Source organism: Podarcis liolepis (genome assembly GCF_965112155.1).
Source record: "Podarcis liolepis genome assembly, chromosome: 4".
NCBI lineage: Eukaryota > Metazoa > Chordata > Lepidosauria > Squamata > Lacertidae > Podarcis > Podarcis liolepis.
Window position 1 is genome coordinate 8,715,061 of NC_139558.1, and position 15,374 is coordinate 8,730,434.

A 15,374-nucleotide genomic window follows, 5' to 3' on the forward strand; every position below is an offset into this window, starting at 1 on the left:
CTTTCCTGAGACAATAGAAATGATTGTTAGTGAATATAAAGCAAAGTTATGAGGCGAAATTTTGCCAGTCGGGACCTGGAACGTCAGGCTAATGAAACAATCTCATCTAGCTGGACTAATCTTGTTTGTTTTCAAATTTCAAGCAAGCCCTGCCATTGTGAAAGTACAACAGCTTCACATGTTAAATGTTCCTTCCCATATGAAAAGAAACACAGCTGTGACAAGCCTACCACTCTTCATGCATATGATTTGCAACCAATCCTTTCTGTTATGAGTGATAAAAGGCAAGTATTCACATGGCATTACACTGCTACATCAGGGAACTTTCTATCCAAATGGACAAAATATCTAAATGAGCAGGAGGAGTGTTAACACTCTTACAGAAATGTTTGAATATAAACTTAATCATATTTTGACTATATCGCTCTCTGAAAACAGCAACACAAAAGCAAGACCCATCTTATTCACTTAACATATATGTTGAGACTGCAGTGTGGATCTTATCTTAAGGTCTTTTTAAATGTTTAAAATGTTTTCAGTTTAAGTGAGGAAGTGCATTAAGATTTTAAAAGTTTCTAAGTATCTTGCAGAACTTGATGAGTATTTGACAGAGAGAGAGGAACAAGAAAGTGGGTTAGAGCAAAAAAAAAAATCTTCCACACTCTTGTAGTTATGGAAATAACATGTTTTGTTCCATCAATGTGTGCACTTTACATTATTCAGCACAAAGCTTTGTAAAATAAGAATCCTGGGAATATCACAATATAAAGGGGGAAAAGGTACAAATAACAGCTTCATAAACTGAGAAATGTACATAAATAAATCATGCAGATGGGGGCAGTTTGCTTAGCTGGCAAGAAACAAAATATGGAAAATCTGCTTGTTAAACAATAACCACAGAGTGTGCTTTTATGATGTGTTTTTTTCCTCTTCACCACAGTAATTCATATTAGAGGTAGAAGCGGTTGCATGTTAAATAAAATCATTCAGCATTGTTCTCACATTGCAAAGAGCTGACTTATGTTGTTTTAAGATGCCTCCCATTAGAAAGTAAATATTTGTCTGATGTTACACATTTCACAAAATTTAATAAAGATGAACTGTAAATAAAGTCACAGGCAGATTTCAGACAGTTTTATTAGCAGATTGTTGAAAAGGAGGAGGGGGAAAAAAGAGAAAAATTAAATACAATACCAGTAAACGTGGTTCTCACATTGAAACCAGGCTCAAATAACTAGGCTACCATAGAAAAATTTTCCAATTCTTGCATTATGATGTAAAAACAGATTTTTGTACAGATTTTGTACAACAAAATTCATAATAGTTTTTTTTCTCATTTTTAGAAAACTTTAAATATATAGATAAAAATAGACAATTTTCATAGGTCCTACATGAAGATGAGAATGTTCTGTTCCAAGGGCTTGCATAGAGCGCAAAGGTGGTTATAATATAGAACAACTAGACATTAATATCTCTTAAGATTACAAAAAAGCATTTAAACAATAACATGAACACAACATTTCTTCATAATCTAGGCAAAAGGAAAAACCTTTGTGTGTAACTAAAGAGGGGCAAAAGGAACCCGAATTCATCATACGGTAGCATTTAACGAACTGTAATATTTACACTTGTTTTTAGTAAGATATACTTCTTTTCCTCATTATTCTTAGCATTTCCTTTATGTAGGTACCAAACCAAACGATGAGGCATACCCAAAGAGTCAGGAAAGTATACACTTTATGAACGATTAAGCCTACTTACAGGTGACTCTCTGCAAGGAGCAGGAGCAATGATAAGAGATGCTACAAATTTCATTTGTAGATTTTTTTGTAATTAACGAAAAACACCCCTCTTTTCTCTCATATAAATAATTTAACAGTTTGCCACAAAGTCCATCTAATGACAGCTGTTAACCCTTTAAAGACTGCACTTCCGGGGGGGGGGGGGGAGAACCACTGTAGTCTTTTAATTAATATTAACATGTCTATTGTGAAGTATCCTGCAACAATGTTTGAATGACAAAATGGTCCCTAATGCCTCTTTTAATTCCATGGGGTGAAATGGTTTTATTTCTCGATGTAAAATCACGAGAGACCAAAAACAGTTCACAAAAACCCATTCCGAAACACTATTACCAGGGCAAAAATAAGAATTTAAAAACCACCAAAACCAGAATTATTTAAATTTGGACAGCGGTGTTGTTTTGACAGTCAGCATTACTTCAGGTGAGACATTTTACACATCAGTGGTTCCGATTACGTTTTTATATAAAAGGTATGCGTATAAACATTGAAGAGGAAGAATGTGAGCGCGAAGGGTGGCCGTTAGTCAACAAAGCAGTCTTTAAAGGGGTAACTTGGAGTAAAGAAGATAATTTAGGATGTAATAAGCACTGTGTCACAGCTTGCTTCCAGTTATGAGCACAAAGGTGGAGAACAGATATCATAGCATTTATAAAGACAGTAAAAATAACACGCAGCCAGCCTTGCTTAAGACAAGGCAGGCAGGAAGGACAAAAGACTTCAACTTTATCACTTAGCTCTACGTGGTATTGGACTGATAACATCAAGTGTCTGTTTAGCCTCTGAGGTTTCCCCCTCCCCAGCAAATTTGACGTAATATGACATTAACATACAAAAATATTTCTGGCGGGTTGACTTGCTCTTGAGCCACAATTTACTCTTAAAAGTGCTGCCTCACAGCACTGACCAATATACAAATAAAAGTGGCTGTCATCCCCAGATCCCGTTCGTTAATACTGTGACTTCAGGACAAATATTTACATGCCTGCATGCGTTAAAATCAGAAAGGTGTCGTTTGGACCAACAGGGTGACAAAAACATATTATCTAAAATTGTTGTTTTCCTAAAATCTAGTATTCTACGGCATACATAATACCTTCTGTGTGTGGTTTGTGATTATATAACTGTACATTTGACCAACAGTTTCAATAAGAAGCAACATCTTGTCTCTCCCCCTCCCAAACTACTGCCAGGTTAGAATCAGAAATTATAACAGATCTTTAATCTTTACTTAGAGAGACTATTGCAAACAGTAAAAATTACTTTGTTTACATTCTGTACTTCTTTTTTCCACCCAAGATAAAATTGTTTTGACTTCTTGTAATGTGTTGGTCTTTTGAAAAGGATATTGGGGAAATAGGTCTTTCAATGAAACAATACTCTGTCCTAGAATCGAAGGGGGTGGTGTTGGTGTAACTCTTTTGTTTGTCTGTTCCTAGTTTATGTTTTTCGGAATTTTCTTATGCCTCTTTTGGAAAGATTCGCTTCTATACTGTCTTGCTGGTTTACATAATAGTCTTTTAAAAGTGGGCACTGTGGAAGTTTTGTTTGATGTGCTCAAAGAATCGGAGGAGAGTTGAGGTCCTACTCTGGCCGTTCTGTACAAGGAAGTGTCCATAGGCAAATTTATTGTTAGCTGGCTGTTGAAGAAGTGTGCTACATAAGTCGTAGAAACATTCTCTGCAACACGGGGAGAAGTCCCAGGAAACCCACGGAAGATGCCCTTTCGAAAAGTTATAAAACCTCTGCACACGGATACATGAAGTGGCCAAGTTGCCTGAAAAGCAGCACCTTTGTTTTTGCAGAACTTGCAAACTGGCAAATGTCTCGCTGCAGAGTTCTTTAAACTGTAGCACACAGGTCTTCAGCTGGATATGTTCAGTACATGACAGTAGTTTTCAAATAAAGTCTTCCATCTAAAATATAAATAATACAAAAAAAAGTTTGAAAGTGCTTTGAACATTGCTCTCTGAAAGCATATTCCACCTTGTAATGCTGATAACATTTCCTGCTAAGCAACTTCAAGTCTGGCGGTATCTCCTCAAAACTTCTCCAGTCTGACTGCTACAACGCTTTCTAAGTGACTGAAGTTGTAAAAGAGGCTGCGTTCATATAACTATTATAACACTGGGAGAAATCCTGTGGATTTTGTTTAACATTTAATTGTGCTAAAGGAAATTACTTTGCTATGGCAGGAGCAATACTATTCATAGGTCCTACATGCTCTTACCAAAAAATACAGATCACGATGCAGGAGAAGTTCTAAAGGACAAAAGACAATGAGGACTGGGTGACAAGTGAGGGAAAGGGAAAATGAGCTAGTCTGGTCTGTCCCACCCAGTCTTACTAATCAGGGATGGTACCTAATAGTACACTCTTCCCCGTGGTGAATACAGTGAACCAGCCAGAGCGTTATTCCTAATAATCAGGCTAGTAGCCCACTCAGAGGAGTGGAATCACTGGATACAACCAAGGAAGAAGCAGACTGTCAGGGTGCTACTGCCGAGTTGAAAGATGCTTTTCTTGTACCTGCCGCTCCCTGTCCATGGAGATGCTAGCTTATGGCCATAATTTAGATTTTAGGTGTATTGTTCAATGTACATACAACAAAATGCCCATGTCCACTTGTAGATGTGAATACAGAACATCAGCAAAGAACAAAATATTTAATAGATTCCATGATTCTAGAATTTTTGCTCTCTATGTTGTCATTAATATATGTATATATTCTTCTCCACCTTTGGCTTTCAAATACAAAAGGGATATTTATGAAGTATGGAACATGAGAGGACGACCGTGCATGAAATCAGCACTGACATTGTAATAGTTTTAACCCAGCCCCCCCCCCCCCCGTTTTCCCCCCTCCTAGGGGAAAGTTAACCTGATTCAGAAGCACAAAGAATTGCATTGTGGGTTGAAATTTTATGCCAGAAAAAGACAAAAAGCAGAGGAGCTGGTATCTCTCCCTAATTCAATGTGTCTTCTCTAGAGAAAGTAACCATTTCCTGGTAGATAAGGATATGGAATTGGATTTAGGTGACTTGGATTTGCACCCAGTCTGTTTCCATTGCGTATATGCCACTTTTTCAACATTGTCTATTTTGGTGTACAAACCAGACTATAAATGTAACAGCAAACCAAGAAAGTCCCCCCCCCTTTGGAGGACTTACACTCTGCTTCCAAACCAGGATGGACTGATTTAAATCAATGTGATTTAAGCCACCCCAAAACAGGCTTAAATGATAGATTTAAAACATGTTTCTTGTGGGTATTTGATATATTTCCTAGCCAGTGATGCATATTTCTACACCTTAACTTACCACTGTAGCATCAAATCTACCTAGGAGGGTACAGGTTTCTCAATCTATAGAATAACTTTTTTATTAATTTTAGCAAATTTTATATGGTACATAGCTGATTTCATAGTTTTCTCTGTCTGTATGTCAAAAGAAGGGCCCTGCCTATTCATAAATATCAATTACAGAACTGTGCTTGTTAAAAAGCACGTACAAAAAAAGGAAGATACAACATCACCCATGTAGGCGCCATGCAATAAATGATCATCCCAGGGATATGCAGAAAACATATCTGATGGAACGGGGAAGAATCATTAAAAAAAATAAAAGATCATCCGTTTTTACCTATTCCGTTATGCATATACATCCCTAACTGGATGAGAAATGGCATACGCAAATTAATGTTGTGGTAAGAATCCCAGTAATCAAAGCCGTAATCCCACCAATAAATTGTAGAGAAAGAGCTGTGTAAAGATGGGTTGAGTCCTCTTTCCCCTTCCCTGCTAAACAGCTGATTGGTGTAATACTGACTTATATTGGATCAGAAAGTGCTTATAGTGATACATTCAGGAGACTGAGGTTGCACCAATCCGCATCTGTGACTGCTGATGGATCCGTTTCACATTAACAAAACCATTAGACCGAAAATTCATAATCTCAGAATAGGGAGAGGTTTTAGTCAAAAAGTTCTGCAATTTTCCTCTGCCAGATACTGCTGCTGCTTTAATTTTAAAAAGCGTTCCAAGATGTAAGGCTTTTGAAGTATTTTTTAAAAAACAGATTTCATTTCATTCAGCTTGTGGGAGGGAGGATCCAAGCAAACAGAAGTTACAACGCCTCCTCGCCTATATTTTCAATGCATCCTTTTCCTTACTGCAGCTGGCTTGTCTTAGCAGTGCTTCCTATTGACATTGTCACAGATTGGATTTCTTGTCTGTCCTTCTCACTCCTTTCCATCACCCGCTTTCATAGAAACAGGCCCTCCATCCATTTTGCTCCTTCATGTATTACTGCCACCTCAACCATCTGAACTCAACTGCCACCCTCAACTCCTCTCTCCAGCAGAGGGGTCTACCATCCTGGCTGCTTCTTCGGCTCACATTTTGACAAGCCCTAATGCCTTCATTTGTTCATTCTGAGAAGGCATCCAAAACTGAAAACTGAAGCTGCAAAGCTTTTAGATAAACACTACACTTCCACAAATAAAGGGAAAATAAAGGGGCAAAAATATTTGCAAGGATCTGAGTGGGGGGAAATCCATAAACCTATCAAAGCTAGTCTGGGAAGTATTAAAATTGGAGGGGTTACGTTGTTTGTTTAAAATGCGAAGCTGAAAATAAAGGCTTTCTGGACCAGCTTTTGCTTTAGCAAGATATAATTCTCCTGCGTGAATAGAATAGAACAAAGCCGTTATTTACTGCTGCCCAGAAACAACTGCTGGAGACTGTATAGTATTTATCAGAATTTTGGTTATCTAGAATAGGTAAAAGCTAATGATTACAGGCACTGGCTGGAATTCCTGTACCTACGGGTTAAAGGTAGTCTACATTCAGTCTATTATGTTTTATTTATCTGTATTGGGTCTCAAGGAACTATTTGTATCTTTTGTCAGGACAGAAGCTTCTAAATCTGCAGGAAGAGTGAGTATATTTTTCAAAGCCTGCTACGCAAGGCCTTTTCCACCATGAATGTCAAAGAGGGGGAAACAGCGGGGCACATTCTGAAAGATGACGTTTGCCAATATTTATGTAGGACTGGTTTCCCTTCCCTTCCAAAAAAAAGCATATGCTTGCTACGTAATCTAATGAGCATAGATCAGGCCTGCTCAACCTGTGACGGTTCAAGATAGTTCACCAGCAATGCGAAGTCAGCCACTAGAGAGGACTGAGAAACTTGCTGTTTGGGTTATTTGCCTGGGACTACATATAAATGGGTGAACTGTCAAGCAGCTGGCAGACCACGATGCCTGTTTGGCTGGCTAGTTGCATCTGGTCACAAGTTGCTCAGGCCTGACACTGCGGGTAAATATCACTGTCAACCCGTTTATCTGTGAATCATAACATTAAAAGCATTTGCAATGGCAGCATGTCTGAACTCACTTTTTAAAAGCTGTAGGTAGAAATGAAAAAAGAGACAGTGCACGTATTTTTGTAAACTTAAGAAATCAATAATAACAATAGTAAAGCTTTATGTGAAGGTTTTGATTACAGCCTACGTTAAGACTCCTTCATAATATAAATATGTCCTGATTAATTTATTTGAATCGTGTGCTATAAAATATGTCCCATCTGCCACAAATCAGCCACATTAATGATTAAGAGCTCAACTCCTTTGCTTTTCTCAGCTTCCCATCTTCATCCATTTGCGTTGCTGCTGGGAGCATAACTTTCCCTTTCTGTTTGACGACAGTAGCAATCCACCAGCGGCATTTCACCATTGCCAGGTAAACAGTGCAAGTGTCGTGTGCGAGGGACTGATTTGGGTGGATAGGAACATGTTACGGGGGAGCTTGCATATTTCAGGGTCAATGAAATGGCCCCATAGTTCTATTTGCTTTGCTATTCCATTTTAAAAAGTAATGTTATGCCTCTTTTAAATGTGACTTTCCAAAGTGGTGTACAAATAGAAATGTAAGAATAAAACAAATAATCCAAGCCAAGAACCACAGAGCAGCATAAAATAAATAAATAGTTGCTAAAATCAGTTTGCTTAGGGCAAATAAAAAAGCCTTGGGTCTTAGCCCTAAAGCTTGACAATCCATGCACCAGGTAGCCAGCCCTGGTTTTGTTCAGTTGCTAGTCTATCGCAGCTAGGACTTCCACTGGATATATCAAAAGAACGGCCTTTGTCAGCTTTTTAGCATAGAAAATTGATGTGGAGGAGGAGGGACCAAACTTCAGAACCTTGCTCCTCATCCTCATCCTGATACGCTGATGTGCCTGCAGTTAGTGGATGAATGTACAGCAACTCTTTACATGTGTAACTCTGCAAAGCATCCTTGCAAAGCGCCTTGCATCAAGGGAAGCCTGTATGTTTCCATGCAGATAGGTCTCCTTAGCTTCACTGGGCTGATGAAATATACATCAAATAAAATGGAATGTTTTTTCTCTGAATAAAAACAAACCTGCTCACGTACGTTAAAGGATGCAATCGAGTGCATTTCCTGTTAGGAAGAAACTCTTATTGAAAAACGGCAGCTATTTTGTTTCCTCAGAAGTGTTCTTTTTTTGTAGGCACCTGTAATCTAATGAGGTTTGCCATTTTTCAAAGAACAGCTGTGCCCAAACGCACACAACCCCTTCATCCCAATGTTGATAAAAGCATCTCTGATCCACAGCTCAAGCAGTTTTAAATTATATAACTGCTGGGTTTATTTGTTTTAATAAGATAGGGCAAGTGTGAATCGCAGTGTAATCCTAACCTTCCATTCAACATGGTGTTTTAATAATTGAAGGGAAAGGAACAAGAACAATAAAAAGGAGACAAGGACAAACAAATGGGGGATGATTCATGCAATGTTTGATAAAGCAGAACTGGAAAATCCAAATAAAAGCAAGCGTCTTGCAACAGATGGAAGGGATCTTAGACAAACTGTAACCCTTCTCCAAAACACTTACTAGGAAGTAGCTTATTAGGGTGTTTTAAAAACACACACAAAAAAAAACTTGCCCTCATATATCTTGTTTAAGATGTAAATGCTGTTACACAACGAATCCTTTGGGGACGTGTTTAAAGTGAAGTTGATACATATTCAGAAATTTTGAAATGGAAGAGATTATAACTTTGGAATTTCTAAACATTGTCTTCAACAATTTTTGCTTGACAATCCTGCACATGCCAATCCTTTGTTATGGCAAAGTTTGAACTCCTAGCTGGTACATATAAGGTTGCTTCATACTGAGTCAGATTATTGTTTCATCTAGTGCTGTCTCCTCCAGGTGTTGGTCACTTCCTGGGAGTCAGAGAAGGTATTTTTCCAACCCTACAAAATTATTAGCTAGAAATACCAGGGACTGAAACTAGTTTATTCCCTACCTAGTGAGGGGCTAGGTAAGGATTGGGAGACCAGACAAAATAAGCACACTGTAGATCTCTGGCCACAAATCTGTATGTGAACAACAGACCTCATGTAATTAAGCTGCAAAAATAAATAATCAGATAGAGGTGCTAAATGAATCCAACGGGCTTAATATTTTGTAAAACAGAATATGCTGGAATCTTGCTGAAGATATACTGTGCTGGGTACGCCTGGTGATAACTCTTCCCAGTGTCAGGCTGGGTCACAAATACGTTCTTCATATTTTAAAACAGGTTCTTGGACCATGGCTACCAGTTTTGAAGATGTGACAATATAAAAATAAGATAATTTTTCTGCTGCCTGGTTAACTCGGCTATCACTTGTTTTTATCTGTTTCAACAGAACAACAGCACTTCCCGGAAAATGAGAAACAAAAGAACTAGTTACTTACAATCACTGAACCTGAATTTCTAAAGCACTGCATTCCGGTCACTTCTATTAGGAGAAGAAGCAGGAGGGGTGGGAAAAGAGGAAAACAAGGGAAAAAATAAACAAATGTCGGAGTCAGACATACTAGACTAGGAAGTCATTGCTAATTATAATCGGCTTGTGATCCTTTTATCTCTTACTGGGCTCAATTTGCTTTGCAACCAGAAGTGGACCAATTGTACAGAAATTCCGCAAGAAGTGGGTTCATTTAGAATTGGTGGTAGTCATGTTCCCAGTTAAAATACATATAGTTCCCAACGTGCAAACTGCATTTGTTGAGCAGAAGTGGCAATAGACTATTCTGGTATTGCTGAATGAATGTTGGCTCAAAGGATATTCTGATGGCAAGAAATGAATTTGTTGTCAGCAGAAAGGTGACAATTACGGCTTTATGCAAAGAAATAGTGAGAACAAAGTTGTTTCTTAGGTGAATGTGATAACTTTTCCCAAGTGGGAGCAGAGAGGGAGATAACCTCAGTTGCTCCAGTGGAAGTTCTTGTGTGGACTTCTGCTAGCAGGACCCATTAGCTGGATCCAGCCCTCTGAAATTAGAGACCTAAAGGAAATACAAACTCCTATGTAGATCTCAGGGAGTAAGTATTTGTAGCTGTATATAGTGGAGAGAATATCTTTCTTAAGACTTTTTCTGCCTCGTTTGATGCCAGAGAGCAAGAAATACATGCAGAAACGTCAATCTGTCAAACTTGACATAGAAACTTTAAGACGATTCCATTGCACCTTTTAAAAAAGCTATGGAAACTGATGCAGAGCAGATCATAAGGATACATAGCTAATAGCAACACAGTGCATCTCCGATTAGATTTTACAATGGGATACAGTAACGTGAAGCATTATTCCCACAATAAAGTGATGGCTTGCGACCATGGTTACTATCTGCAATGCTTTTATTGTCCGTCACTAGAGCTTGTAACATGAATGGAATTAACTTATGTCATGACTGGGCTTGCCATTTATTAGCTACAATTGCACATCTCTCTCTCTCTCTCCCTTCTCATCCAGTTTGCAATGAGGTAAAACAGATGCGCCTCCAAAACACATGCAAATGCATATGTTGTATATCTGCGTTACATTGCCAATTTCCCTGTCAGTACTTTGAACAGCGAAGGCTTTCCTCTCTTGTAGTCTGAAGGACCTGAAGGGAACTGAGATTGGAAAGTGTCTGCCTAATGGCACACACTCTTGAGAGTCTTGTCCTCCCTGCTTTCAACTGCAAGGGAGCTTTCCATTTACGTATTTTCCAAACCATTTGCTTTATGCATTTATATACATATGCGCATAAGCAAATAGTTTAGAAAAATAATGCATTCACTTCAAATGGTAAGGGTAGTGGAAGAGGGAATGACCCCCCCCCCACTGTTGATGTAGTGATGATACATTCCTCCTTCCCTCTGCCTTCAGACTGATAACAACGAGGCCTAGATCTGGGAGGACTGTACAGTACATAGGCAAAGATTCTGGAAAAAGTTCCATCATTTTCCATCAACTGCTATTACACACACACACACACACACACACACACACGAAAGAGATTGTGTTTCACTTGCTAAGCCAACAAAGGTATGACTTCTCTCACTGTGAGGAACATCCCTTTCTTTTCATTTGAAGAACCCTAGGGTTGGGAGGCCTCATGTCACCAATTTTTTCTCTAAAGAGAATATATAGCTGTAACCAACTTCAGGATAGTGTAGGAATTTGGAAATGGGCATAAGAAAATCAAGCCTAAGACTCCTCTCCTCTAGTCCTGAGTGCCCCCCTGCCTCTCCCCCCCCCCCGAATGCTTCTTTTCAGGACTTAAAATCTGCTGGGCTTGGCTTAGCCAGCTCAGTCCTTTCTGAAATGGGATGGGGGAGATAAACCAACACATTTCCAGCTGGGGCATGTATGGGGGAGTTAAACTGACATAGCCCAGCTTTAGCAAAAACCTCCAGGCTGATCTGTTGATCTGCTGGATACAAACTCGCTCATCCCTGTGGCCAAATGTTTGCTCCTTCAATATCATTTAACTATAACTGGGCTAGTACTGCACTGATAGCTGAACCCAGGACTAGCTTACATTGATGCAAAAAAGATGCATTGACAATGGCCCAATTTGTTTATAAATGCAAACATTAAAAAGAAAAAAGAAAGCAAAAGGGGGAGGGGAGACCTCAGTGGTGCACATAAGACAATTTATTGCCTAACATGTTTAGAATATTTCAATTCTTCCTGTGGGCAGCTCTGATTTAGTCAAAATAATGATGCTGTGGGAAACAGTTTTGGTTTCTCTTTGAAACTACTTTAAATGCATTAGGCAATAAATTGTCTTCAGTGTAGCTTTTAATGTGTTCTTTCCTTTAGTTGCAGCTTAGCTGGGCCATAATATGATCAGGCTAGCCAACAGTTAGAATCTGAAGGTGAAATGCCAATGATTAAACGACAGGCAGAAAATGCTTTAAAAACTAAACTAAGCCTGGTATTGTATGCTAGCACTGAGCGCCTAGCACATCTGACACATCAGTATAAACAGAATCACTTCTATGATGATGTAAGCAAACAGAAATTCTATGAGGAGTGATTTAAAGAATTTTAGGATTACTATAAACAACAACAAAAATTCAAGAATGCAGTCTTGACAAGATATTGCTTCTATGGCAAGTGTCCATTTTTAGGGAGTGTAACTGCAATAATAGGGGACGCAGGTGGTGCTGTGGTTAAAACCTCAGTGCCTAGGACTTGCCAATCGTATGGTCGGCAGTTCGAATCCCCGCGGCGGGGTGAGCTCCCGTCGTTCGGTCCCAGCTCCTGCCAACCTAGCAGTTCAAAAGCACCCCTAAGTGCAAGTAGATAAATAGGGACCGCTTTATAGCGGGAAGGTACACGGCGTTTCCGTGTGCTGCGCTGGTGCCGGTTCGCCAGAGCAGCTTCATCACGCTGGCCACGTGACCCGGAAGTGTCTCTGGACAGCGCTGGCCCCCGGCCTCTTAAGTGAGATGGGCGCACAACCCTAGAGTCGGACACGACTGGCCCGTACGGGCAGGGGTACCTTTACCTTTTTAACTGCAATAATAATGGTATACATCTAATAAGTGTGAAGCATACAGAGCATAGGATTGTCCTCTAGGGTATTTCTGTTTTAAGACCCATTTTAAGGTAGTTTTCAAGGAGTTCTTGCCATTGAAATACAGTGCGATCTATGCATTTCCTCAGAAGTACCGTGCTTTTCCGTGTATAAGACTAGGTTGTTGGTTTTTTAACTAAAAAGTAATGTTTAAAGGGGGGGTAGTCGTATACACAGGGGCAATCTCCCCCCATTTTCTTAATTTTGAGCCCCCCAAAATAGGGGGCATCTTATACACGGGGGCGTGTTGTACACAGAAAAATATGGTAAGTCCCACTGAGTGCAATGGTATCTATTCCCAAGTAAGTGCATTGATAGGATCACAGGTTTAACAATTCAGACTTAGGTGGCAGGCAATCTGATGTCAAGACCTGCTGGGATGAGCAGCTTAAGATGCAGCAGAGCTTCAGCTCAGCCAACTGGCTTGCGGCTCAGCTTTGCTAAACCAGGATTGCCGTACTTTTCCATGTATAAGACACCCCCCATGTACAGTGGTACCTCGGGTTACAAACTTAATTCATTCTGGAGATCCGTTCTTAACCTGAAACTGTTCTTAACCTGAAGCACCACTTTAGCTAATGGGGCCTCCTGCTGCCACTGCGCCGCTGCTGCACAATTTCTGTTCTTATCATGAGGTAAAGTTCTTAACACGAGGTACTATTTCTGGCTTAGCGGAGTCTGTAACCTGAAGTGTCTGTAACCCGAGGTACCGCTGTATAAGATGCCCCCTATTTGGTGGGACTCAAATTTAAGAAAATGGGGGGGAGGTGGCAGTGGCGTAGCGTGGGTTGTCAGCACCCGGGGCAAGGCAAGTAATTTGCGCCCCCAACCCATGGATTTGCGCCCCCTAACCCGTGGATTTGCGCCCCCTAACCCTAACCCCCAGATGTTGCGCCCGGTGCGGCCAGCCCCCCCTGCACCCCCACGCTACGCCACTGGGAGGTGGCCCAGAGTTGTTGAGCTTTTTGGGGGGGATTACCCATTGTTGTTGAGCTTCTGGGGTGGGGAGTTGCTTAGGCTTAGGTTTGGGTTTAAGCAGCTGCTGCAGCTGTTCTGCTGCTAAATGGGATTTGGATCTGGTATAAGTTTATGCTAGTTTAACTGACACCAGTTTGCTTTACATCAGGTTCCTGCTCCCTTTAACTCTTGCAAAACACTGAAAAGATGTCCACTGAATATTAGTCTCCGGCCTCTGAGGAGCTGGGGCCCACCCTTAACCTTCATCTGCACTAATAATAATCTCAACTGAAATGTATTTTCCTTGCTTCTTATGTTTGCTTGATTGACATGTTACACTTTTATCTGTACACCTGCATTTTTAATGTGTGCAGTGGGCCTGGCCCTGGGGCAAATATTGAGATTAGTGGGTGCAAGGGTTAGAGGAGAAAATGCGATAGATAAATAACAGAGATGCTTTTTAGTTTGTGGTAGTTCCGTTCTTTTACAATACCTATTTGTGCTGTGCTGTCGCTATCTTCATTTAACGACTCCACTTACTTGTATTAGAAAATTTCTGTGTAGATAGTCTATATAATTCTCTGCCTCGTATAGAGACAAGAGCATGCATAATAGGTAAAGGATAAGCTCTTTCTAAAGTGAATTATTTGGTCCTAGGGACAATTTAAAATCTCTTTCTATTTACAAGTGCCACTCTCTCAAAGGTGTTCTTACAGAGATCCCTGCTTCTGTGCCACATTTGTTCAACAACAAGACGTGTCTGCCATCTGTTTTTAACATGCCGCTCTACTAATTTCTGAGTTTTCGAACTCTCCGAGCAAGAATTTTAACCAATCAACGTGTGGGAGGCATTTCCATATGGGGCACAAATCTTGTTGAGCACCTCTATTGAAGCAACTTGTTTTCATTGTCCTCCAAACCCACAACTGTTTGCATAGTTCAAGTATGGGTTTATTATTCTTACAGTGTTGTACTTATCCTTGAAAAATGAATCTCCAGTTCATAAATCTTATTATGCACTATGTTAAATTTTGTATAGCAGCAATTTTGCATTGTAACCATCTCTTTGCTTTCCTCCATTACTATCCGCTACAATATTAACTACTTGATACATTACCTTGGGATATAGGTGGCCCCCTTCTCAAGTAATAGCCTTAACCTTTGCCTCTGAAAGACTAATCACTGTCCTTTTAGATCCATAACTTTTATAGAAATTGCTTTCTGCAAAGCACTTCATCACATTTCATCTCCTAATGCTCTCCTATTCTGATTTTAACACTACAGCTTTAATATTCAGCATGGGCTCATCTTTTGAATTCTCCTCCATACAAGACGGTGCTACCATTACTTTAAATGAATGCTTTTACTCCACTTGATTATGACCTCTCCTTGCAATCATGATGTTTAAAGCTGTTTATTCTATTAGAATACATGTAGCTGCCTTTCTTCTCTTGTTGGTATTTCAATTCTGTTAGTTCTGTTTTCCCCTTCTGGTTACGTTTTACAGGAGATAAAAAGAAAGGTCTTGCTACTAAACCACTATATTCACAAAAATAATTGTATTGATTTCAGTTAATTCCTAATGAGGGACCACAGTTCAGAAAAATGAACTTGTAACATTTGATAGAGCAAGAAAATTTTTGGAAAACATTTAGCACAATATTTTTAGTTTGCAGCATTGTCATTGATTTGAA

At 39.7% G+C, this 15,374-nt stretch overlaps 1 protein-coding gene across 11 annotated transcripts in view; it reads right to left on the reverse strand.

Moving 5' to 3' along the window:
* Positions 1-1,119: 1,119 nt before the first annotated feature.
* The window catches only part of DACH1 (dachshund family transcription factor 1), a 342,260-nt gene continuing 328,005 nt past the window's right edge, over positions 1,120-15,374 (reverse strand). For 8 of the 11 annotated variants that reach the window (XM_083501192.1, XM_083501191.1, XM_083501199.1 and 5 more), the window contains 2 exons: positions 9,568-9,611; positions 1,120-3,718 (listed from right to left, as the gene is read on the reverse strand). In XM_083501192.1, coding sequence (XP_083357318.1) covers positions 3,701-3,718; positions 9,568-9,611 — 62 coding nt within the window. In that variant the 3' untranslated portion in view covers positions 1,120-3,700. The remainder of the gene's footprint in view (positions 3,719-9,567; positions 9,612-15,374) is intronic. The other 3 variants (XM_083501200.1, XM_083501195.1, XM_083501193.1) reach the window with 1 other exon arrangement.